General features: G+C 25.1%; 2 protein-coding genes across 2 annotated transcripts; both read left to right on the forward strand.

Moving 5' to 3' along the window:
- The first annotated feature begins 55 nt into the window (after positions 1–55).
- On the forward strand, positions 56–9,437 carry LOC113553144 (syntaxin-like). Its single transcript, XM_026956319.1, has 9 exons — positions 56–256; positions 4,411–4,539; positions 5,063–5,162; positions 5,310–5,384; positions 7,092–7,289; positions 7,394–7,470; positions 7,555–7,692; positions 8,944–9,054; positions 9,179–9,437. The coding sequence occupies exons 1-9, from the start codon at positions 224–226 to the stop codon at positions 9,278–9,280; spliced, it is 963 nt and encodes a 320-aa protein (XP_026812120.1). The 5' UTR covers positions 56–223; the 3' UTR covers positions 9,281–9,437.
- Positions 9,438–14,000: 4,563 nt separating this feature from the next.
- Positions 14,001–15,691, forward strand: LOC113552105 (40S ribosomal protein S21). The gene is made up of 4 exons (XM_026954800.1): positions 14,001–14,175; positions 14,292–14,427; positions 15,481–15,536; positions 15,605–15,691. The coding sequence occupies exons 1-4, from the start codon at positions 14,126–14,128 to the stop codon at positions 15,612–15,614; spliced, it is 252 nt and encodes an 83-aa protein (XP_026810601.1). The 5' UTR covers positions 14,001–14,125; the 3' UTR covers positions 15,615–15,691.
- The last annotated feature ends 5,987 nt before the right edge of the window (positions 15,692–21,678 follow it).

Below are 21,678 nucleotides of genomic sequence, written 5' to 3' on the forward strand. Positions count from 1 at the left end.
GATGTAATACGTACGATACGTAGTGGGAGTTACATAAAGTTGTTACCGTTCAAAACTCGTGGTCGTGTATCGTCATTTCAGTTTCGAGTTTGTTAGCGCCGAATATACAGTGTCACAATAATAATGTGTTTAGTACCTATCTATTCTAGTGTAATCTTTATTGTTTGACATGTTTGTGCTGCAAAAGTGAATAATTTTTTTTTATTTATTTATTCCAATTATTATGATTAAAGATAGACTGAAAGAGTTACAAGCTGTAAGTAGTATTTTTTTACGATGTTATTTTTAGGTGTTATGAATATTTTTAAACAATATAAAACAATATGTAAGAACATTGTATAATACTATAATATTTTAATGTATCACCCCTCTCATAAATAATGTATTTTCCCATTGTCTAAAGTATCCAAATATATTTTAACAGGATAGCATATTTTTTTCATAAACCTACAAAATAGATAATTTAAATACCTAGTTACATTCGAATTCAATTCAATATTGTATATAAATTTAATATAATTATTTTTTAATATTAGAATAGTACTTAATAATGTACAACATGCCGATTATCAATAGGTACTTAATTTACTATATAAATGTAAATTGTAAATCATTGTTAGTTTTTAGATTTAATTATAATATGTCAGCTGACATTATTAATAATTAATAAATAACCGCAAACAATAGTGGCAAAAACCTACCACATAAGTAAGAAAACTAACTTTTTACTCAACATTTAATTACAAAATACTTAAATTGCTTATATAATAATTTTAAAAGTTAATTTTATTTTTCGAATCTTTAATATTATATTTTATTATTATTATACTTAGATTTAGTATTTAATACATAATCATAGGCATTTAATTGCCCATTGTATAATTAAATTAATATCAGTATTTAGTAAAAAAGTAACCTTGGATTTTAAATATTTGATTGAGACACATATGTAATAATTGTGACTTAATTGCACTTGTCTTATCTACAATAAAAAACTGACTGTCAAAACACAATTAAAAATATTTCATTTAATTATTAGATGAAACAAAGAGGTTTTGAATTAAAATTACATAAATAATTGTGTTAAAACTGAAAACACACAAAAATACATAACGGTTACAAAAAGTGTATTTTAAGACGGAAATAAATTAATTTTAAGATAATATTTTTATTCTCGCTGATTTTCAGTTGATTAACTATGTAAATATTCGTTTTGACAGGCCGAACAAAATATACAATCTTCATAATTCTAATTTTTATTGCATATACAGTCATACAGAGCATAACTAAATAGATAATAAATCTATAGCTGTGATACTGAGTGCAAGTATAGTGGCCGTTCATAAAAGTTGATTGTGTCGTAGGTAGGTACCTAAAATACTACCTGTATAGTATAATGAATAGGCAATCCTCGTTGCAGTACATACGGATTGTTTAGAAAAAACTCAACACGATTAAATAAAACGTGGGACATATATTGTATGTTGTGCTCATTATAATATTATTTTGGCGTATCTACACATCAACGATAGAATATATCTATATCTTTGTAGATTGACTATAAATAAAAATTTCAATTTTCCCGTATATTATGTATAAATTTTAAATTATTATTTATACTATATATACTACGTATAGGTAGGTATATAAATATATTTTTTTACCACAAACATCATACATACACAATTGGTTTATTGTTATGCCAACTGCAGTTCTGATCTATCTGTTGAAAATGGCACCAATTAATTTTTCCTAACACAATGACTTCAAGGCCTGCATTAGGTGAGTGCCGCTGTAGTTAATATTCGGTAGTGCGGAACCATAAGGAACATTATTTTTATTGTATTCATAATATAACAATAATTTATAGCGAATAAAAGGCCATATTAGTCAAACACAAAATACTGGAAAGAAAAAAACGATTATCCGTATATATATATATATTACATAATTATATTATACTTTTATTAAATATAGTATAACATGTTTTGTAGACCAGTAAACAACATTTTATGTAGAAGGACAGGACGGCACATCGTCAACATTCAACACTTAGCATAATACATTACTACTTATATGATATGTGAATATTAAATATATTATAAAGATGATAACATTGATGTAGTCATAGATACTCCAAAAAATAACGTACAATTTTTTTAATATTCGTGTTAGTATATAAATATGTGTTGCAGTGATTGGTTAGCGATCATCGATATAAAAACAAGGGAAATATCTATATAAATATTATTATATACCTATCATAGTAGGTACCATGCGTCCATGTGTATTGTGTATAATAATATAATATATATTCTCGTAAATTATATTACTCGCTGAGGACGATATTTATTTATCCGGATAGACGTACAAATTGAAATTGTTGTTTCGTACATATAATATTGAGTAATATAGTTTAAGTTTTGATTTATACCTGTTTTTTTTTTTTTTATATTGCTATTTATTTGTAATTAGGTATAGGTATGTATTGTAGTCTTAAATCTTAATGCGTGCTTCACAAGACATTAGTCAATAAAATAATTTTGGTTAAACAGTTAGATTTAACAAGCTATTGAATTAAAGACATATTATCTAAATAGATACATCAAAACATTAATCCTATGAATATTAATTATGTATGTTAATATATAAATATATTATACATGTCTTTATAATATTAAAATTAATGTATAATATCCACGTAATTTTAATGTACAATTTTTAAATGCATATATTTGATTGAATATAATAAATAATAACGTAAAATAAGAAAACCGTCAATGCCCAGTGAACTTTTATAGCCGACAAATAGAAAATAAGATCTCGTTAAATCGTATAAATCATGGACCGTTGATTTTTCAATTAAAAAAATAAAGTAATAATATATAATTCTAATTTATCATAAATTCATAATACATGAGTCATAACCCGAATAGACCAAAATGCCAGTGATTATTTAAATAGTACTTAGCTATTATTTCAAATTTAATTATAAATAAATATGTCAAGATGAAATTGAACTAATTAAAAAAAAAGAACAATGTGGGAATTTCAATGTAATTATAGATAGATAGTTTAATCAACAGATCAATTTAAACTGTATACAAAAAAATAATTTTTTTTTAATAATAATGATTAATAAATAATGATATAATATATGTTCTTGTTATGTTTTAAATCTAAAACGTGTTAGAAGTTGAGATAAAATGTAGTGATTATAATTATAAAAGAAAACGCACGTCGTTTTTTTTATTTAATTGTTAGAAAATACATAATCTATAAATATTTTTACTATGAAAATAGTTAGTATTAGTTAAGAAGAGAATTAGGAATACATGAAAGATGAAAATGGCTTATATTAAATAAGACACCCAAGTAACACTAACACTCTATAAAGCGTATTGTTTAAAAAAAAACATATTGTTCAAGTCTAAGATATCTATCATAATTCTGTTTAATTTAAATATTAATTACCAAAATAATATAATAAGTTATTAATTGAATTATAATAATATTTTTTTATATTACCTATGTAACTATTTAAAAATATTATAATAACTATTAATATATTTTTTTAGTGGCATTATATTTTCATATTATTATTTATAAACCTACCTATATTATATTTAAAAAAATGTATTATCTTAATTAATTTTTTTAATAGGAAATAAAAATTTGAAAATACGATTAAATACCTAGTTAATTACCGATCTTTAAGATACAAAATAAATTATAAATTCAGTTTGGTTAGACCGATTAAGTAAAATCATTAAATTTGTGTAATATTCTAATAATTGACTTTTATGATTCGAACATTTAGAAAAAAATTCTTAATTAGAGTTCGTTGTAATATTAAATATAAGAGTATAAATAAAATCTATATAAATTATTGACAAAACAAGTAAAAAATACATATATTTATACTATGATTGTATCGTTTTAAGTATATTTATTAATATTTAAAATAACAATTTAAAAAATGACATCAATATTCAATTAAACATAAAATACAGTTCTTTTATACTATACAAATAAAAAAATAATTTATTAGATTGTTTTAACTACTAAATATATTAAGTATAGCCAGTTAAATATAATATTATTATTATTATTATTTTTCTAAAAAGCAAAATTAATTAAATACATAAACATGATTTATAAAAGTGAACTACATATATTGCTTAGTTAAAATCCATATATTATAAAAAGTGTATACGATTTGGAAACCTATAGATTTAAAATAATATCTTAGTGCTCATTTGAGCTTTATATTGGTTTTGAAATAATGACGTTTAGCTTTATATAAACTTTGAGCTCTTCTCACAAATTACGTCTATACTCCATTGGTTTTCTCGTATTTAAATATATACGTATTTTTTATTTATGGTTAACGTATTAATTTTTTTAAAGATTGTTGAAGATGTATTTCCAAATCACGTCAACAGAATGGATTCTCGCAATAACATAAGAGGAGTGGATAACGTAGCTCTGGATATTCAAGACTCTGAGTATGGTTACATGGAACATTTCTTCGATCAAGTACTATATAATTTAAAATATATCTGTTGTTAATAGTTAATACGTATATAATCATGTCCAGATGAGTTCGATGTTAAAAAAAATTGTATAATTTAATCAAAATATGATTAATAATTATGACGTGAGCGTTTTTATGGTTTGTGTAATAGAAAGTTAATCAAACTCAATAGTCAATACCCATTGTGATGATGAGTACTACCTACCTACATTTATATTATAATATATATACATATGTATGTATTATGAAGGTACCTTGGCAAAATAATAATAATATATAGTATATAAGATAATATTTTGGTGATGAATGATGCTTCGTCAAATGTCTGATTATTACTTTAATTTTCTTTGAAACATACCTATCGTATAAAATATAATAATATATAAACAAATAAAATATGGCGTAATAATATGTATAAATCTATAATATTTATTACGATTATTGTTTCATTTGAAACACGAACTGTTTTTAAACTGATTACTGATACAACATAAATCAAATCATAATACTACATCAATATTACAGATCGAACAGTGTCGGCTGAAAATAAGACAAATCAAAGAGCATGTAGTGTTAATGAGAACATTACACGGAAAGTTACTACTTCTACCGAGGCAAGATGAAAGTATGATATTGTCGTATATAATATTTATTTAATATATTAATATAAATTAATAAACAATAATACACAGCAATAGCTGAACAGCTGTACTTTCGACAGTAAAAGTTTAATATAGATTATAACATTGTCATCATTGTATTTATTTTGCAGATATGAAACGAGATATAGATATAAAAACGGAGAATGTGAAAAAAATGGGAAAACAAGTCAGCACCACATTGAAAGGTTATACATTTTAACATTATAAATGTATAATAATAACAAAATCATGTTCGATTTGGACGCAACAATGCAACTGTTATATTAAATTTAATTATATAATTGAGTGTAACAACCATCATATCCACCTTTTTCGAAATATGGCTTTTTATAGTATATTATGATGTACAAAAAAATGCACCATGGTAATTTAGATTTATGTCTAAATATTTTTTATGAATTTATACTGTTGAATTAAGACATTATATTGTACTCCCTATCGAACATTTTAAATTAGAATTCGTTTTGACGTTTTATAACCCTTATATAATAATACTTATTTTAATATTTTAATTTGAATTCATAATATTTATAAAAAAATATCAATAACATTAGATAATTCCAAGTTAAATTCCTCGTTTAAAATTATTTACAACTAAACTTTTGAAACATAATTTACCGAAATACAGAGTATTATTTAAACTTTTATTTGAGATCAAAAATAATAGTGAATATTTTTTATCTGGGTTATAAAATAAACTTATCGGGTTAATAAACTCTGCCCTTAAATTAAAAGTTTAATAAATATAAACATAATATGGAAATGTGAGTATTAATAATAATAATATACAATATTATTCGGTTTGAAATTTTTCTTTTCATATATAATATTGATTATAGGTGTAGGTAAACTTCACACTTCTATTTTTATTATCAAACAGTTTGACGAATATTTCATAGAAATGAGAAATGACACGGTAATAATAAACGCTCAATAATGTTTTTTTTATCACATGTACCTATGTACATTAATTATATATATATATATTCACATGATATGGACGAGGTAATATCCTTAATAAAAAAAATCGTAAATGGTAATCTATAGGCTGTCCAGAACGGATTCACGGGCATCAAGGTCTTGAACAACAGTGGACTTCGGAAATGTCATATATTCTGTACACACATATATATATCACAAAAAATATTCTTTATCACCGCCAAGGCCCTTCATTGGCGATTCATTAAATAATATACCGGACATCTTGACTTACTAGTTACCTACTATTATTTTAAGTAACACATAATATATCATATACTTGTGTATGTATTATATTATGAAAAGTACGTACTTATTTGACGAGTATAAATAATCAAATATTAATTCAAATTCTATATAAATGCTTATTAAAACTAAAAGACAGCGTGATTGTTTTCTTAAATACGAAACTACTAATTATAGTAGATTTCTATAAATAATGTTTGCATAATCATTCGACTAATTTCACCGAAATAAAATTATACTTAATACTAATCTTAAAAGTAATTGCTGAATCACTTTGTGACTGAATTTAGAATTAATTGAAATCATTGTTAAAATATTTAAAAATAATAAAAATCATTTAGTCGCGTGACAGGAAATAATATACAGTGACAAAGGAAAAACGTAAGAATCTCGAGGTAAATAAAAAAATGCGGTATTATAATTTATTATCCAAAACTATATTTTATATATTTAATCGGATTACAATCAGCCACGTGTATAACACACGAAAATAATAATATTATATATATGTGTGTGTGTGTGTGTGTGTGTTCGAAAGCCAAGATTAAAATTTTAAATTTGGCTTATCAAAATATATAAGTACCTATCCACGAAACTAGAAGAAAACTGGAAGCGTGTAGTCGTGTTCATTGGAGCGTTTAAAATATTTTATGGAATTTTCTTTTTAGGCCTAGAGAAACAGATTAATCAAGAAGAAGACGAGTTTTCCGGTGACAACGAACAAGTGAGCGCCGCGTTGCGGATACGAAAAACCCAACATGCCACCACGATACACATGTTGGTCGAAGCCCTAGCCGAGTTCAACGCCGAGCAGATCGTCTACAAAGAAAAATGCGAGGAACGCATGCAAAAAGTCGTGTGCATAGGTGAATGATTACATTTTTTTTTTCAAATGAAACATATATATTTTAATGACTTAATACATTATCCATCGTCGATTCGATTATGACATGTTATATATTTTCTGCAGCAAAAGCCGAAATATCCAACGATCAATTCGACGAACTAGTCAGCCAAGGCAACTATTCCGCCGTGTTCAACGGCAACGTAAGAGCTGTTTTTGATTTTTTAGCTATATATTTAGTCAAGTATGCAGTACGCGTATATATTAATATAAATTAATGTTTTCAGATAATTGCCGAAACGCTGGAAGCTAGGAGGACGTTGCAAGAAGTCCAAGACAGGCACTTGGAACTAATGAAACTGGAAAAGAGCATCCAGGAGCTCCGGGACATGTTTGTTGAGATGGCGATGCTGGTCGAAAAGCAAGTATGACGAAATATAAATTATAAGTATCAAATATTATACTTGTAAATATGATATCATTTTTACCTTTCCTAGTTGTACATATATAGTCCAAGTATAATCCAAGTCTTGCAGCAGTGGCGTAGGTATATACGATAATTTCGCTTTAAATCTCCTTACCCAATAATTTATATCCGTCTCTGGTTATCATAAATGACATAAATTAATTTTTATTATTGTCATCATTTGTCGACTGATTGCTATACAATGTAATTGTAATAATCTATCTGGTACATTATGCATGTATTCACAATTCAAGAATCATGGACGTGTCAAAAACGTATAACAAAAATTTACGACTCTTAATGCGTAATAAACGTATAAACGTATTATTGTCTATTACTATCGTCTAAGATTATATTACTTTCTATATCTAATTTTCAATATCAACTAGTTGCTGGTACACGTGCGTACCTATTATACTGCGCTGCAATGTATTGTATTGTAAGTGCCGTGCAGTCTTTATTCATACAATGTATAAACAAATTCTAAACAAACCCATTTAGGTACATATATAATATTATATCACATAATAATTATTGTATCACAATCATGCCATTAAAACGGTTAAATTGTTAAAATTTTAATTACTGGTATTTAGTAAGAAAGCCGTCTTAACTAATTATTTATTGTTCGTCGCTACTCACTCGATTTATTTATTTTTGTGAATCAATTTTAACAGCAATAAATTATGATAAATATGATATATAATATTATATTTTTTTCTATATAAATATAATACTATTTAACCTATTGTAATTTATAGTGCTCAAATCTGTGTATTAAATAGACATAACAGGAATTTATTTCTAAGTGTCAATATCTTGTATTTGGTGCTTACGAAATTCGATTAAAATATTAATAAGATATGGATTTCACGTATGTATACAAACAAGAATTTTAGAAAATCATTAAAATCTATTCACGTGTAATTTCTTATTTCTGATGGCTCGTGCACTTCATAAGAATTAATGTTAAAATTAAAAAGTAAAACTGATATAACTGCTTTATGATGTGAATATTAATTGATTGAATACCTACCTATATACAATACATAATTATACACTAACTAGATTTTTCATATTAATATTAGGCCTAAATATTTTTTTTTGTTTTTTAATTTTATTACATTTTCGTTACTAATTCCTTGTAGCTATAATTGTTTTATTTTCAAAAATGTTATTTAATAGTAAACTTGTTATTATTTTTTTACAGGGTGACATAATCAATAGTATAGAGCAACATGTGTTAAGGGCCGGAGAAGCTGCTGAAAATGCCAAAATTGAAACCAAAAAAGCTGTTATATACACTAGCAAAGCGAGAGTGGTACGAATAATAATATTATATTTTTTTTTAACTAGGAAACGAATTTACGTGTTAAACAAAATACTAACGAATACAGTACTTATAATACAATTAATTTTTAAAGCCATTTAATTATTTGTTGCAGAAAAAAATTGTCTTCATGATGATTTGCATCTGTGTTGTCTTATGCATGGTAGCGTGGTTATACTCTAGTTTTTTCGGAAATGATGAAACCACTGAAACTTGACATCTCTATGATTTTTGTTATATTAAAATTGTAACTGTAACTGTTAGGTAAAATTCTGTGATATTTATGCAACTATATATATTATTATTTATGTGTATATATTATATACATAGATATATACTTATAAATATGTATCATACATAATGTATATGTATATTATATCTGTACTATTATTGACTAAAATTATTATTAGATAAATTGAATGTTAATGATTATTTATTTTTAAACTAGGTAAGTACCTATACCTAATAAAAATAATCTATATTTTAAAACGGTTCATTTGTTATAAAAAGATCAACAAATAAATGTTTACTTATTAATTATTATAATATTACCTGCATACTCGAAATCCGGAAAGTAATTTTATTATTATTCAAGTGCGTGTCAAGAATTTCAAGATGATACACAACGTGTACAGTTTATTATACGATGTATAATACAATATATAATAGCCAATTTGGATATGATTTGTACAAATCTACGTAATAATGATAATTGAAATTGATAACCTCCTTATGCTTTTCTGCAGTTATCTCTACGCATATAATGTATAAGCGCATAGATGATAAATACATATCGAATATAATAATATAATCTGGACTTAAACCCTAGAACCCACCAACATTTCAATCCAAATGACTGAATCCAATAAACAAATCCCCATACTCTGATTTGAATATAATACTCTCCATAAAGATCTTTCTATCCTAACAGTACAAAACGTTGTCAAAATATTTTACAAACACCTACGTTCCAATCTTTTTTATTCATCTATTGCAACCCCCTGAACATAGTAATTATTAATTCCCACTATTACAAATGAACCTAAAATACGCCTAAAATGATCATTATTCCGTGACCTACTATAATCGATTACCTTCACTATTACTCCACGTCATTAAGTTTCATCAATGGATGAATACAAAACCATAATCTATATTGTAAAATGTATGTACATTAATATGTCTAATACAGTTATAAGTGTGTCTACGGTGGCACCCTAGGGTACTTGGGTTGCTCCTGCAATTTTCAAAAGGCGCCAGTTAACGGAGTTTTAAATCTAGTGGTTTTTATGGGCTGGTCAAATTTTTCGTGCTGACTATAATATTAGTTCAGCTAGAATAATGGCCAAAGACCATAATCGTAAATTATTGTTATTTTTAAGGAAAAACCACTATTATAAAAATATTATAAAAACGACACTTTAACAACTCATTGATATATCTACATATTTCGTTACGATTACGTCATCAAGATTTATTTAGATATCCTTTAAGAGCTTAATTGCTTATTGTTTAATTGTTGCTGTTATATTTAATTACATTATAAGAATTATATATTGTTTTGCATAACAGAATATTATAATTATAATTATATTATTATTATTGTTGCCTAACCTATATTATTTCTTTTTATATCTTTTTCTTTTCATTTTTACATCAAAGCTAAATAGATAGTGTTACATTTTTAATTTATTTCATGAGTAAATGCATACTTAGATTTAAATATATATATATATTATATACATAATTATATTACAATATTAATGGTGAAATCAAAAAGTCCATCTATTTTATCATTATTATTCAAATGAGTGTTTCTTTTTTAACAAACATTATAGATTACAAAACTTAAATTATCAAATTTTTTGTATACTTTGTATAACTACCAACTAAACCGACTATCGAGCACATATAGCTTAAATACAGGGTAAAGGTTTATAAACTTAATATTTATGTAGATGGCGATTCAACAATAATGCAGTAGGTACTTATTAATAACTATAACTTTATAAGTAATAAATAATATAATTTTCGATTAGGTACTGGCGGTACTGCAAATTAAATTGACACATCACATGATAATAATTATTAATTATTATCGAGTATACCTAAACTTAATATTATCATTGTTAGAATTGAGAGCCTACTGCAATAATACTCATAAGTCATTAGTCATTAGCCATAATAATTAATATTATCGAATGTCTAAAACAAAGCATATTGTATAAAAAAAAGAAGTGTGAAGTCATATATACAAATACCTATTACAATAAAACTGACACTGCAACAGTCATTTTACGATTTGATTTATTTTTAGAATCTTAAATTAACTAATAAAAAAAAATGTATCTATTCGAATTGTGTGGTAGATACTAGATCACTTATATTAAATTGGTAAATCACTATCCCGTAGTAGATCACCTGCTGTTATAGCAGATGAATACAAAAGTAAGAACAACAAAAAAAGTTGACAAGAATATTAAATGACTAACCAATAACCAGTAATAAACTAATATATTCACTATAATAGTATAATTATTTATAGCAAATATAAGCAATATTAAAAACTGTATTATATTATTTATTCTTTAAAAAATACAGTTAGTGTTATTTAATATTATTATGTACTTATTATTATTTACATGGATTATTAGATTATAATCCTTAATATTTTTATAACTCAATTATTATTACCTATATTGGATTTCTGGTAGGTACTATTTTAATTTTTAATTAAAAATCATAATTGATTAAATAATGAAAATAATTTTCTTAATATTTTCAACATCATGGTATTAGCTATTAGTCAACTAGTGGTAACAAATATAATTTATTAAATTAGTATGTATTGTAGAAGTGTAGAATATCTTAATATAGCCAAGTACCCTTCAATATAGACATATAGTTGGCAATACTAGTATTTATAATCAATAATAATCTGAATCAGAAATCACGCGTGAGCCGCGTTTAAAATGGGAGTAGGCAATAAAATAAACACACGTGGAAAAATTATAGTTTTAAAAACGTATTCGATTTATACTATATACAGACATACAGTATACCTACACATTGACGAGAAACTATATTAAATAATTAACAATGGATTTTATTTCCTTCCGACCTTAACGTTATAAGTACAGTGTTGGACTGGCATATAAAAGGCCTCGGCCACAATTTTCCTCTGGGACCTCAATTTTTTTCTTCATTTACTAACAAGGTTGTTCATAGGGTAGTGAATTAGTATAAACTTTCTTCCTCCGTCTCTCCAGCCGAAATGTTAAAAATAAAAAAAACGACTATAACAATAGACCGATAAACGCCAAGCTTTAACGCTGACTGTTAAAATAGATAATATTTTATCTCTATATATTTTAAACAAAATATAATTAGAATATTTTCTTTTTAAAAATTTATAGAACATTTTATGTTTCTTTTATCCAATATTATACATTTTTACTTTACTAAACACATAACCTAGCTATATTAGTATTAATACCTATTATTATACTCGTAGATGTATTAGTAATAAGTAGGGCAGAGGACTTATAGCATTTGCATATTTGTTTTGCACGGTCACAAAAATAGCAGAGTACGAAACAAATACGATCCATGCTTTCACCCAGCTAGTTTTGAAATTTTATTTTGCATATAAATGCATATTTTGAGTAATTTTTGTTTTTAAAGCATATTTTACATTTTTATACGCAATTTTATATTTTTTGAGACATATTTAACTAAAATCAATTTTTTCCAAACTGACATTATTTTTATTTTAAACAATACAGTCAAAATGTTTGGATAACAATTTATTTATTTTTAATTTTTGTCGTATAATATGGTTTTGACTATCCATGGACACACGTGACACGTTTTTTCTTAAAAGTGTTTGCAGAGGATCGCCGATAACCCAATAATATTAATTTGCTGAAATTAATTTTATTAATAGATAAATAACAATCTAACGCCATACACCAGTCCATATCTACATCATCAACACAGTGAGCCGTGTGCGCACTATACGGGCTTTTATTCAATGCGGATTTATTTATTATTTTTTTTTTTAGTGCCAGAAGAAGAAATATAAAAATAAGAAAAATGTATTTTGTTTATTTGGCTATGGTATACATTATATTTAAATTATATAATTTTTTGAATTGTTTTACATGCTACTTATTTTATTAATAATTTTAAATAAATTCGCTAAAAAATATTTTAAGTGCATATTTTAAATGCATATTGTGGGGTTTTTAAGTGCATAAGTGCTTGCATATTTAGAGCTTTTTTAGAGCTACAAGTCCTCTGCCCTAGTAATAAAAATATCCAAAACATACTTACTTTTGACAAATTTACAAAATGTAGTCATAATAATATATTATAAAATAAATATATAGAGATCAATTCTTATACTTAATAAACGACGAGGAATAATTGATTGATATCTTCAGAATACGTAAAAAGTATATAGATACCTACAATAATTGGGTTTCCACTGTGAGTACGCTTATATTATTGACCTCATTCACTCAGAAATACTCGCTGTTTATACACATTAATTAATTTATTAAATATTCGAGTCTATATAATATATAGACGAAACATGCAAAACAAATTCAATTCTGTATTACATATTACATGAACGTTTTATACATTAATCAAATAATAAATTATGATTCATATTTAATAATATTTTCTTGTAAAAAGGAATAAGAATGTTTATCATCAGTTATGTCTAAAGAAAATAATTAACTTATAAATTAAATTTCATCATTATTGTGGAATATTTTTTAGTAATATGAACCCGGGATAAGTATTTGAAATTTATGAATATTTCATGGAATAAGCGACGCGACGTGTGTGTGCGAGCAATTTCCGCAATCCACACTCAACACATTATTTATCACCAAAGACACTACAATTGTCTACGAGAAATTTAAGGTTATGTATACCATATCATTCTCGGGTTCTTGATTTTCTTTAGCGTATTTACTTTTGTAAAATCTTTATAGATTTCTTTCGATTTAGGATTTTTGAATTGTGAATTCATATACTTACAAAATTCAAAATGCAAAACGACGCTGGAGAATTTGTTGACTTGTACTGCCCAAGGAAATGGTAAGCGTTTTTCAAATGATGGCAAATTTGTTTTTAAGTATGACATCTACAATGTCTCGAGCCACATGGCATTTTTCAGTGTTCATATTTTTTGACATTTTGTAATTTTTTAATAGCTCTGCCAGCAACCGTATCATTCCCGCTAAAGATCACGCTTCCATTCAGATCAATTTAGCCGAAATTGACTCGTCCACTGGTCGCATTACTGGAAATCACAAAATCTTGACCATTAGTGGAGCTATTCGTCGTATGGTTAGTATATCAAAAAAATATATTTGATTCATTTTTTGATGAAGGCAGTACATGTGTTAACTAGTACATTTATGTATTATACAATTTTGTATTTGGTTGGTTAGTTAAGAAATTTACATACTTGACATTAAATTAAATACTTTATTAGTTGTATTGTAGACTTAACATGTTAGTTTGTGCTATTGTCTAAGCAACTTAATTAATATATTATATCAAATATATTTTCATACCTAAGTATTTAAGACTGGGTACCTTTTGGTCAGCTGATATATATCAGCTTAATTTATTAAATATGATTAGGGATTTATTACTAAATGTATTAACTAAACCTTAAGTCTATCATTACACATAATATTACTGTCATATTGACTAATTAATTTTGTAAAACAAGATTATCTAATTATTATTGTTTTTATCAAGTTTCAATATGATTTTTAATAATGATTAAAGATAACTATAATTAAAATGCATTAAAGTATATTTTTAATTTATATTGTCACACAGACCATAGTTGTTGTTTTCACATCGTTATGTGACAAACATCAAAAGAAAAAATTCCTGCTATAATATACATTTTTTTCACCAGTTGTACTGTGAATGTATGTTTTATATTTTAATGCTTTTGCTATATATGATACATATTTGTGTCATTTGCTTACATGTATTTTCATCCATTCTCTTTATTCTTTGAATCAATGAGAATTCTGCTAGTGTTAGAAAATAATAAACATGTAATGTTTGTCAATGTCATTGCACATATGTTACCAAATGAGTACAATTTTTTATTACGTAAAATTTTTTTCTAAATTTATATAATGAAAAAATTAACTAATGATAGCATAGGCATATGTATAATTGTATGTACTTACATGTCTAATATATTAAAACTAGCTTTGTAGAAATTTCAAATTTTTTATGTTTTGAGTCTGTAAGGTACATTCTTAAATGTATGTAAACAGTCAGTCACACGTGCTTCAATTAAACTTAGTTATTCTATTTGTAGTACATTTTTACCTAACCTAATTTAGTAATAAAATAAATAAATTTTTTTAGGGAGAGTCAGATGACTGCATAACGAGGTTAGCAAAAGAACACGGGATTGTAGCTAAGTAAGTAAATATTCTTTAGCTTATTTGAATAAAAACTAACTGAATTATCTGTTATTGTTCTTTTTCAGGAATTTCTAGGATAACTAAAGTTATGAATTTATTCTATTTCAAAATGTGAATAAAAAAAAAAAAAAAAAAAATTGGTGTTTTTATTATTTGGTATTTTATCTATCTAACTGTATGCTAATACAGTATTTAATGAATTAACTATGATCCTTTTATTATTAAGTGTGTAATCATTCATAAATGTATTCACTCTATGCATTAAAATAAAAACAAATATTTTAAAATTTGTAACCGAATTATAGTTTGAGTTATAGATAAGGACTAAAACATATCAAGTTGGTCCAGAAAGATTATTATAATCTGTTGTAGTTAATACTACCACAAGATTTAGTCTTAGAAAAATATTATACATATTTAGACAATAGAAATTAATAAAATAGTGAATATGATTTTAATTATCAAATGATGAATCTTAAATAAAAGGTGATAATATTATTAATTTTGGGTTTTGGTTTTCATTAAATGTGCATCTTTTATGTACTTATAGTGTGAATATCATATTTATTCTATTATCTCATACTTTGTATCTATTTTAAAAAAAAATGTATTATTTGATATTAATATATAGGATGTAACTCGTTTATTTGAAAAATTAAATAATAGTCCAAATGCAATAATGTCTAATAGACAAATTCCGCTCTATAATATGTTTTATTAAAAGGTATATAATTTTATATCCTTTGTGTAATTATGTATAATCAAAGTAAAATGTCTAGGTGATGTACAATTTTGAGCTTGAAACTATCAAAATAAGCAAAACTAAAATATCGGACGGTGATCCCCACATACCTACATGATATTTATTAGATTAAAATATAATTAATTTAAATATTGCAAAATAAACTTTAATATTCATACAATTTATTTTTGAATAATTCTCAAATTGCATAGGGTATATCTCACTAGTCATTATCTTAAGTTAAAATTATTGTTAAATCTTAATTTGAGGGGGCTAAGTCTCCCTAGATACACCAATGACTAGACCTACCCCACAGGATTCAAAAATAAGGGTTTCTTCTCTGATTTATGCATATATTGATTGAACTCAATTATATCTTTTCTTTTTAAATTTAGGTTTTCCCATCTGGTTAAAAGTTCTTGTTTTCTCCAATACTTTTTCTAACATGCTTTTTTGGCTGTCATATAACCATATAGGACCGCAGATAAACTACGTCGGTGGGTTTTTACACGGACTTTAGACCATCTTTAATCGGTACGACTTTTCCCTGGGTAATATTTTATCTTTATTACTTTCGATAACAATACTTTGACATTTCGTAAGAGTATGGTCAGACGCTCAGTACGTCACTTATTGTGTGATACTACAATTTCTAAGCAAGTAATCACAGAATTAATGGAATTTGTGGGCATTCCCTCAATATGTTGACTAAAATATTATATGTAGTGGTAGATCAATCACAATTTTAGATTCTGAACAAAAAGAGGAATCTATTGATTGTACAATGATGTGTTTTATTTTTTTGTCTGTCATCACGTTTTGAAGTAGAAATAATGCTTTGATTTTTGACTTCAGACCTTCTTTTAAAAGGAAAATTTATTTAGTTGGTACTTTGGGGGGACAAAAGTAAAAAATTTCCAGTAATTTTCAAAAATGTTAGGAAAAACCCTAAAAAAAAAGTGACGGAAAATGGGAAATTTTAAGCATAATCAGTTTTTGACAAAATCGATTTTTTTATTTTACTGTAATTCAAAAATAAATTATTGTAAATACTTGAAATTCCCATCAAATGTTTATATTAGCGTTATCTATTAACAATTAAATTTTCAAAAAAATTGTATTGTATAAATTATTGTATATTTTATTGTAATAATTTAAATACCTACAATTAATTAACATTAAATTTGTACTTGTAATTTAAAATTTAAATTTTTATTTGTTTTTTGTAGAATGATAAATATTATGAAATTATTTTTTATTTATCCATTTGCGGTATACCGGATACCATATTATTATAACAACCCTATTTTTTATACATTATTAGGTATCATTTGCTAATTGAAACTGAAAGGTATTTATTCCATTTTTTATTGCCTTATTGCTATTATAGCTTTTTTATAAATTACCTATTTCAATATATGTTCAGGTATATTGTGTATTTCTTACAAATTATGTAGGTAAATTAATATCAATAATGCTGTATCTGTCAAAACGCTCTATAGTTAATTACAATTATTATCTTATATGTATATATACAATTTGATAATACAAAAGGTAACCAAATTATTTTTAAATGCAAATAAACAAATGAAAAGATGTCTGATGTATGCCTAACGACTAACAAGTTACTATATAGGTGTAACTAGACCTTAAAGTTAGGGGGGCTTCAGTCATAGAATTTTTATAATAAGTAAATTAAGTGAGGGCTCTGCCCCCACACCTCTCAACACGTTACATTAATTGATTATGAATGTAAATTGATATTTTATCATTATAGTATTGTTATATTATTATTATTAAAACAAATAATAAACAAAGTGGTATTAAGGTTAAACATTAAAATATTAACATATTTACATAATAAGTATTATTTTGGATACAAGTTAATTTTTCTTAAAATATAAGTGAAACTATGATAGTTAAAGGATTTTTATACATAACTATTACAATTTATAGCATAAGTCTCCGCTCAGTATTGGCAAATTTATTTTAAATGTCTTCTTTGTTAAAAACTTTGACAAATCTCTTTAGATAACTTTGAAAATCGATTTGGTAATATGGTTGACCTTATGTAAATGTTTATTCGACGCATTGCTGAGAATGTTCTTTTACAAGATGCAGAACTCGTTGGAATTGAAAGCACTAGCCGCTAAGTGTAGCATTTTGTATATAAACCAGTGGCGCAACCAAAGGGGGTGTTTTGAGTGTCTGGACAACCCCTTGAACCGTAACTTTTGTCCATAGTAAACTAACAAATTTAGAAATGTATTGGGGAACTACTGTACACGCTACTGGCGGATACACCCCTTGAAAAAATCCTGGTTGCGCTACTGATATAAACAATAAACTACAAATAATGATACGTCTAACACAGTTACACAGACAGGGTCATTACATACAATAATATAATTAAGTAACAAAAAAAAAAAAAATTTTTCCAAGATATTAATAAAAAAAATAAAACGACATTTTATATTAAAGTTTAAAAATGTTACTACTGTTGGCGTCTTGGCGAGAGTGTGGGACTAGGGGGGACTAAAATTAATATTGGGGGCTAAGCTCCCTCTAAGTCCCCCCATAGTTACGCCTATGTGAGTTACACAATTTTATGGTTTACAGAACATCCATCATAAATTTTCTGTCACACCGTGTATACCTACCATGTGTTAAATCATTTCGGATTCTTAACTTATAGTCGATACCTACTTATGATTATTGCCTATAGGTACATTGTTAAAATTAAAGTATAACAATTAAAAAATAATAATCGTGTTACGTTAAACTTAAACGTCCCAAATACTATGTAGCATCCCGAATATATATATATTTATTGACTAATAAAGTAATAACTAATAAGTCATAAAAAAATATTTTCTCCAATAAAGGTCTAAATTGAATAATTTGAAAATCAGATTTTTATATTTTTAAATCTTAATAATATATTAATATGTTGAAGTGAAACACGAAAAAGTTTATTTAATTATCTAAGGAACTCGTAACATGCATATTGAATCCACTCATATTTTCATAAATTTTATCGCATAAATATCGAAATAGTAAAGTCAAAACAATTGTCTAAAGATTGATACTTTTAAACTCATAATAGTTAAAAAATAATGCTATTTATAATATATAGCATGAAGTCTACAATTATAATTTAAAATCATAAAATTATTAAAACATGCAAAAAAAACACTTGAAAATTTAGATCTTAATTTTAATATTACCTACAATCATTATTTATTACATATTTATTTTCATAATTAATAATACCAAATAAAACTAAAATTCATATTTTAAACGAAAATATTTAATACCAATTAGACCAGACTGACTAAAAAATTAATTAAAATATTAAAATAAGAAAAAAATACAAAGAACCAATTTGTAAAATCATTTATATAATCATTTTTTTAACCCGTTAAATATGCAAAAGTAGGCATAATAAGATTCCGTATGTTATTTATAAATAATACAAGATAAACTACTAATGTAAATTTTAGTAAAAAATAACATGCAAATATGTAGGTACATTAAAATTAAAATTCTGTGACGTAAAACGAAAAATTAAAAAAAAAATAGAACAGGTAATTGATAAACCAATGGACCACCAAAAAATCTAGTCCTAGTAACACGGACTTCATAATTTTTTAGCTAATATAAGTATACGAGTTTACCTACCTATATATTGATATGTATAACTACATATAAAATATATATAAGTTATAACGCTTGTTAAAACTACTAAAACTAGTATGATATAAATTATATAATCAATAGATAATGCTACCTAACCACGATATTGAGTGAAGGTATCTTCTGTACATTGTGACAATACTGAGTACTGACAATGACAATAATAACTAATAAATACTATAAATTAAACACTATCTCACTCATAAACCTGTATATTTAGGTGTGTTGGTTGTTTATACGATCTTAACCTTAAGGAAACCTTAGTTGCCTTTAGGATATAATAGACGGCGATTCTATACGTATATACGAATTGCCTATACCAAGTGTAAGGAGAAAAACATAATATAAATAATATTAGCATTTAGCTTGTAAATATTTAGTGTTTGAAATTAAAACAGAATATTTTCCAGTACGAAAAACTGAGAGTTTGATCTATTATATTGTGTATAAAAGGTGTTGTAATTTAACCGAATAAGTTATTGTTATGGATGTGTTAATTTTGAATTTAATGCTAATAGTAATTAATATTATGATTATTACATTTATATAGGTACAAAAAACGAGAGGTCAAATTGTGGAATAAAATAATACATAAAGAATTTTTTTTTAAATTATATTGAATTATAATATAAGTATTATTAATAATTTGTATTATTAATAGTAACTTCATTTAAAAACTTTCATAAAAATGTTTTTAGTAAGTAAATTTAACATCAATCCATTTTTTAATATAATCTTTTTATCTGCTTAATAAAGAGATTCGTGATATATCTACTATGCGTTTATGCAGACATACAGTGGTTTTTGTTTAGTAACTTTGTTAAATTTAAAACTATTCAAATATTATATGTATATATCAAATAGTATAAAGTAAGCACGAACCTATCTTTGTTCGTGAAATTAAGTAAAACTATACTTGCTTGAACCAGTCAAAAATCAAAATGTCAATATGTTTATCAATAGTTGACTAGTTAAGTAATAGAAATGCAATTTATTGAAAAGTATATCTATTGAAATAGGTATTTCAATATTCAAAGATATGTAGGTACTACCACGCACTTGGTAGTTGTAGGCTTGTAGTATGGCAGACACCACGGTACTTATCTGAAGTTCAAAATTGTTCATGTTATGCACAGGCGCGGATTCATAGTAATTATTGGGGGGGGGGGGAATTCGGCCATTATATATTGTACAATAATTCTATTATTATATTATAATTATTACCATCGATTATATATACAATATATATATTTATTATTATATAATTATTATTTTAATTTTATTATATACATAATCAATGCTATTACTATAAATATTTCTTTAAATTTTAAAGGAATTATCTTACAATTAAAAATTAATAAAAAAACTACGTAGGTGCATTGAAAAGAACACTCTTTATTTAAGAACAATTAGTAAAAACTATTAAAAAACTAACAATAATTATAAAGCAAAATCTAATTTTCTTTTTGTTTTTGAAAAATTTTTGACATTTGTTAAATTTGTATTTATTGATTCGAAATATTTAATGTTTGTTTGAAGAAATTTTCATTGTAAATGTTATTTATACAACTATCTCTGCATTAATAAATTATTATTACAATATGTATATGAAAAAAGTTGAATAAAATACATCTATTATTTATAATATGGTGTGGGTCTCACACTTAATCACTAATTAATCAAAGAGATACAGGCGTTAAA

This window comes from Rhopalosiphum maidis, chromosome 2 (assembly GCF_003676215.2).
Source record: "Rhopalosiphum maidis isolate BTI-1 chromosome 2, ASM367621v3, whole genome shotgun sequence".
Lineage (NCBI taxonomy): Eukaryota > Metazoa > Arthropoda > Insecta > Hemiptera > Aphididae > Rhopalosiphum > Rhopalosiphum maidis.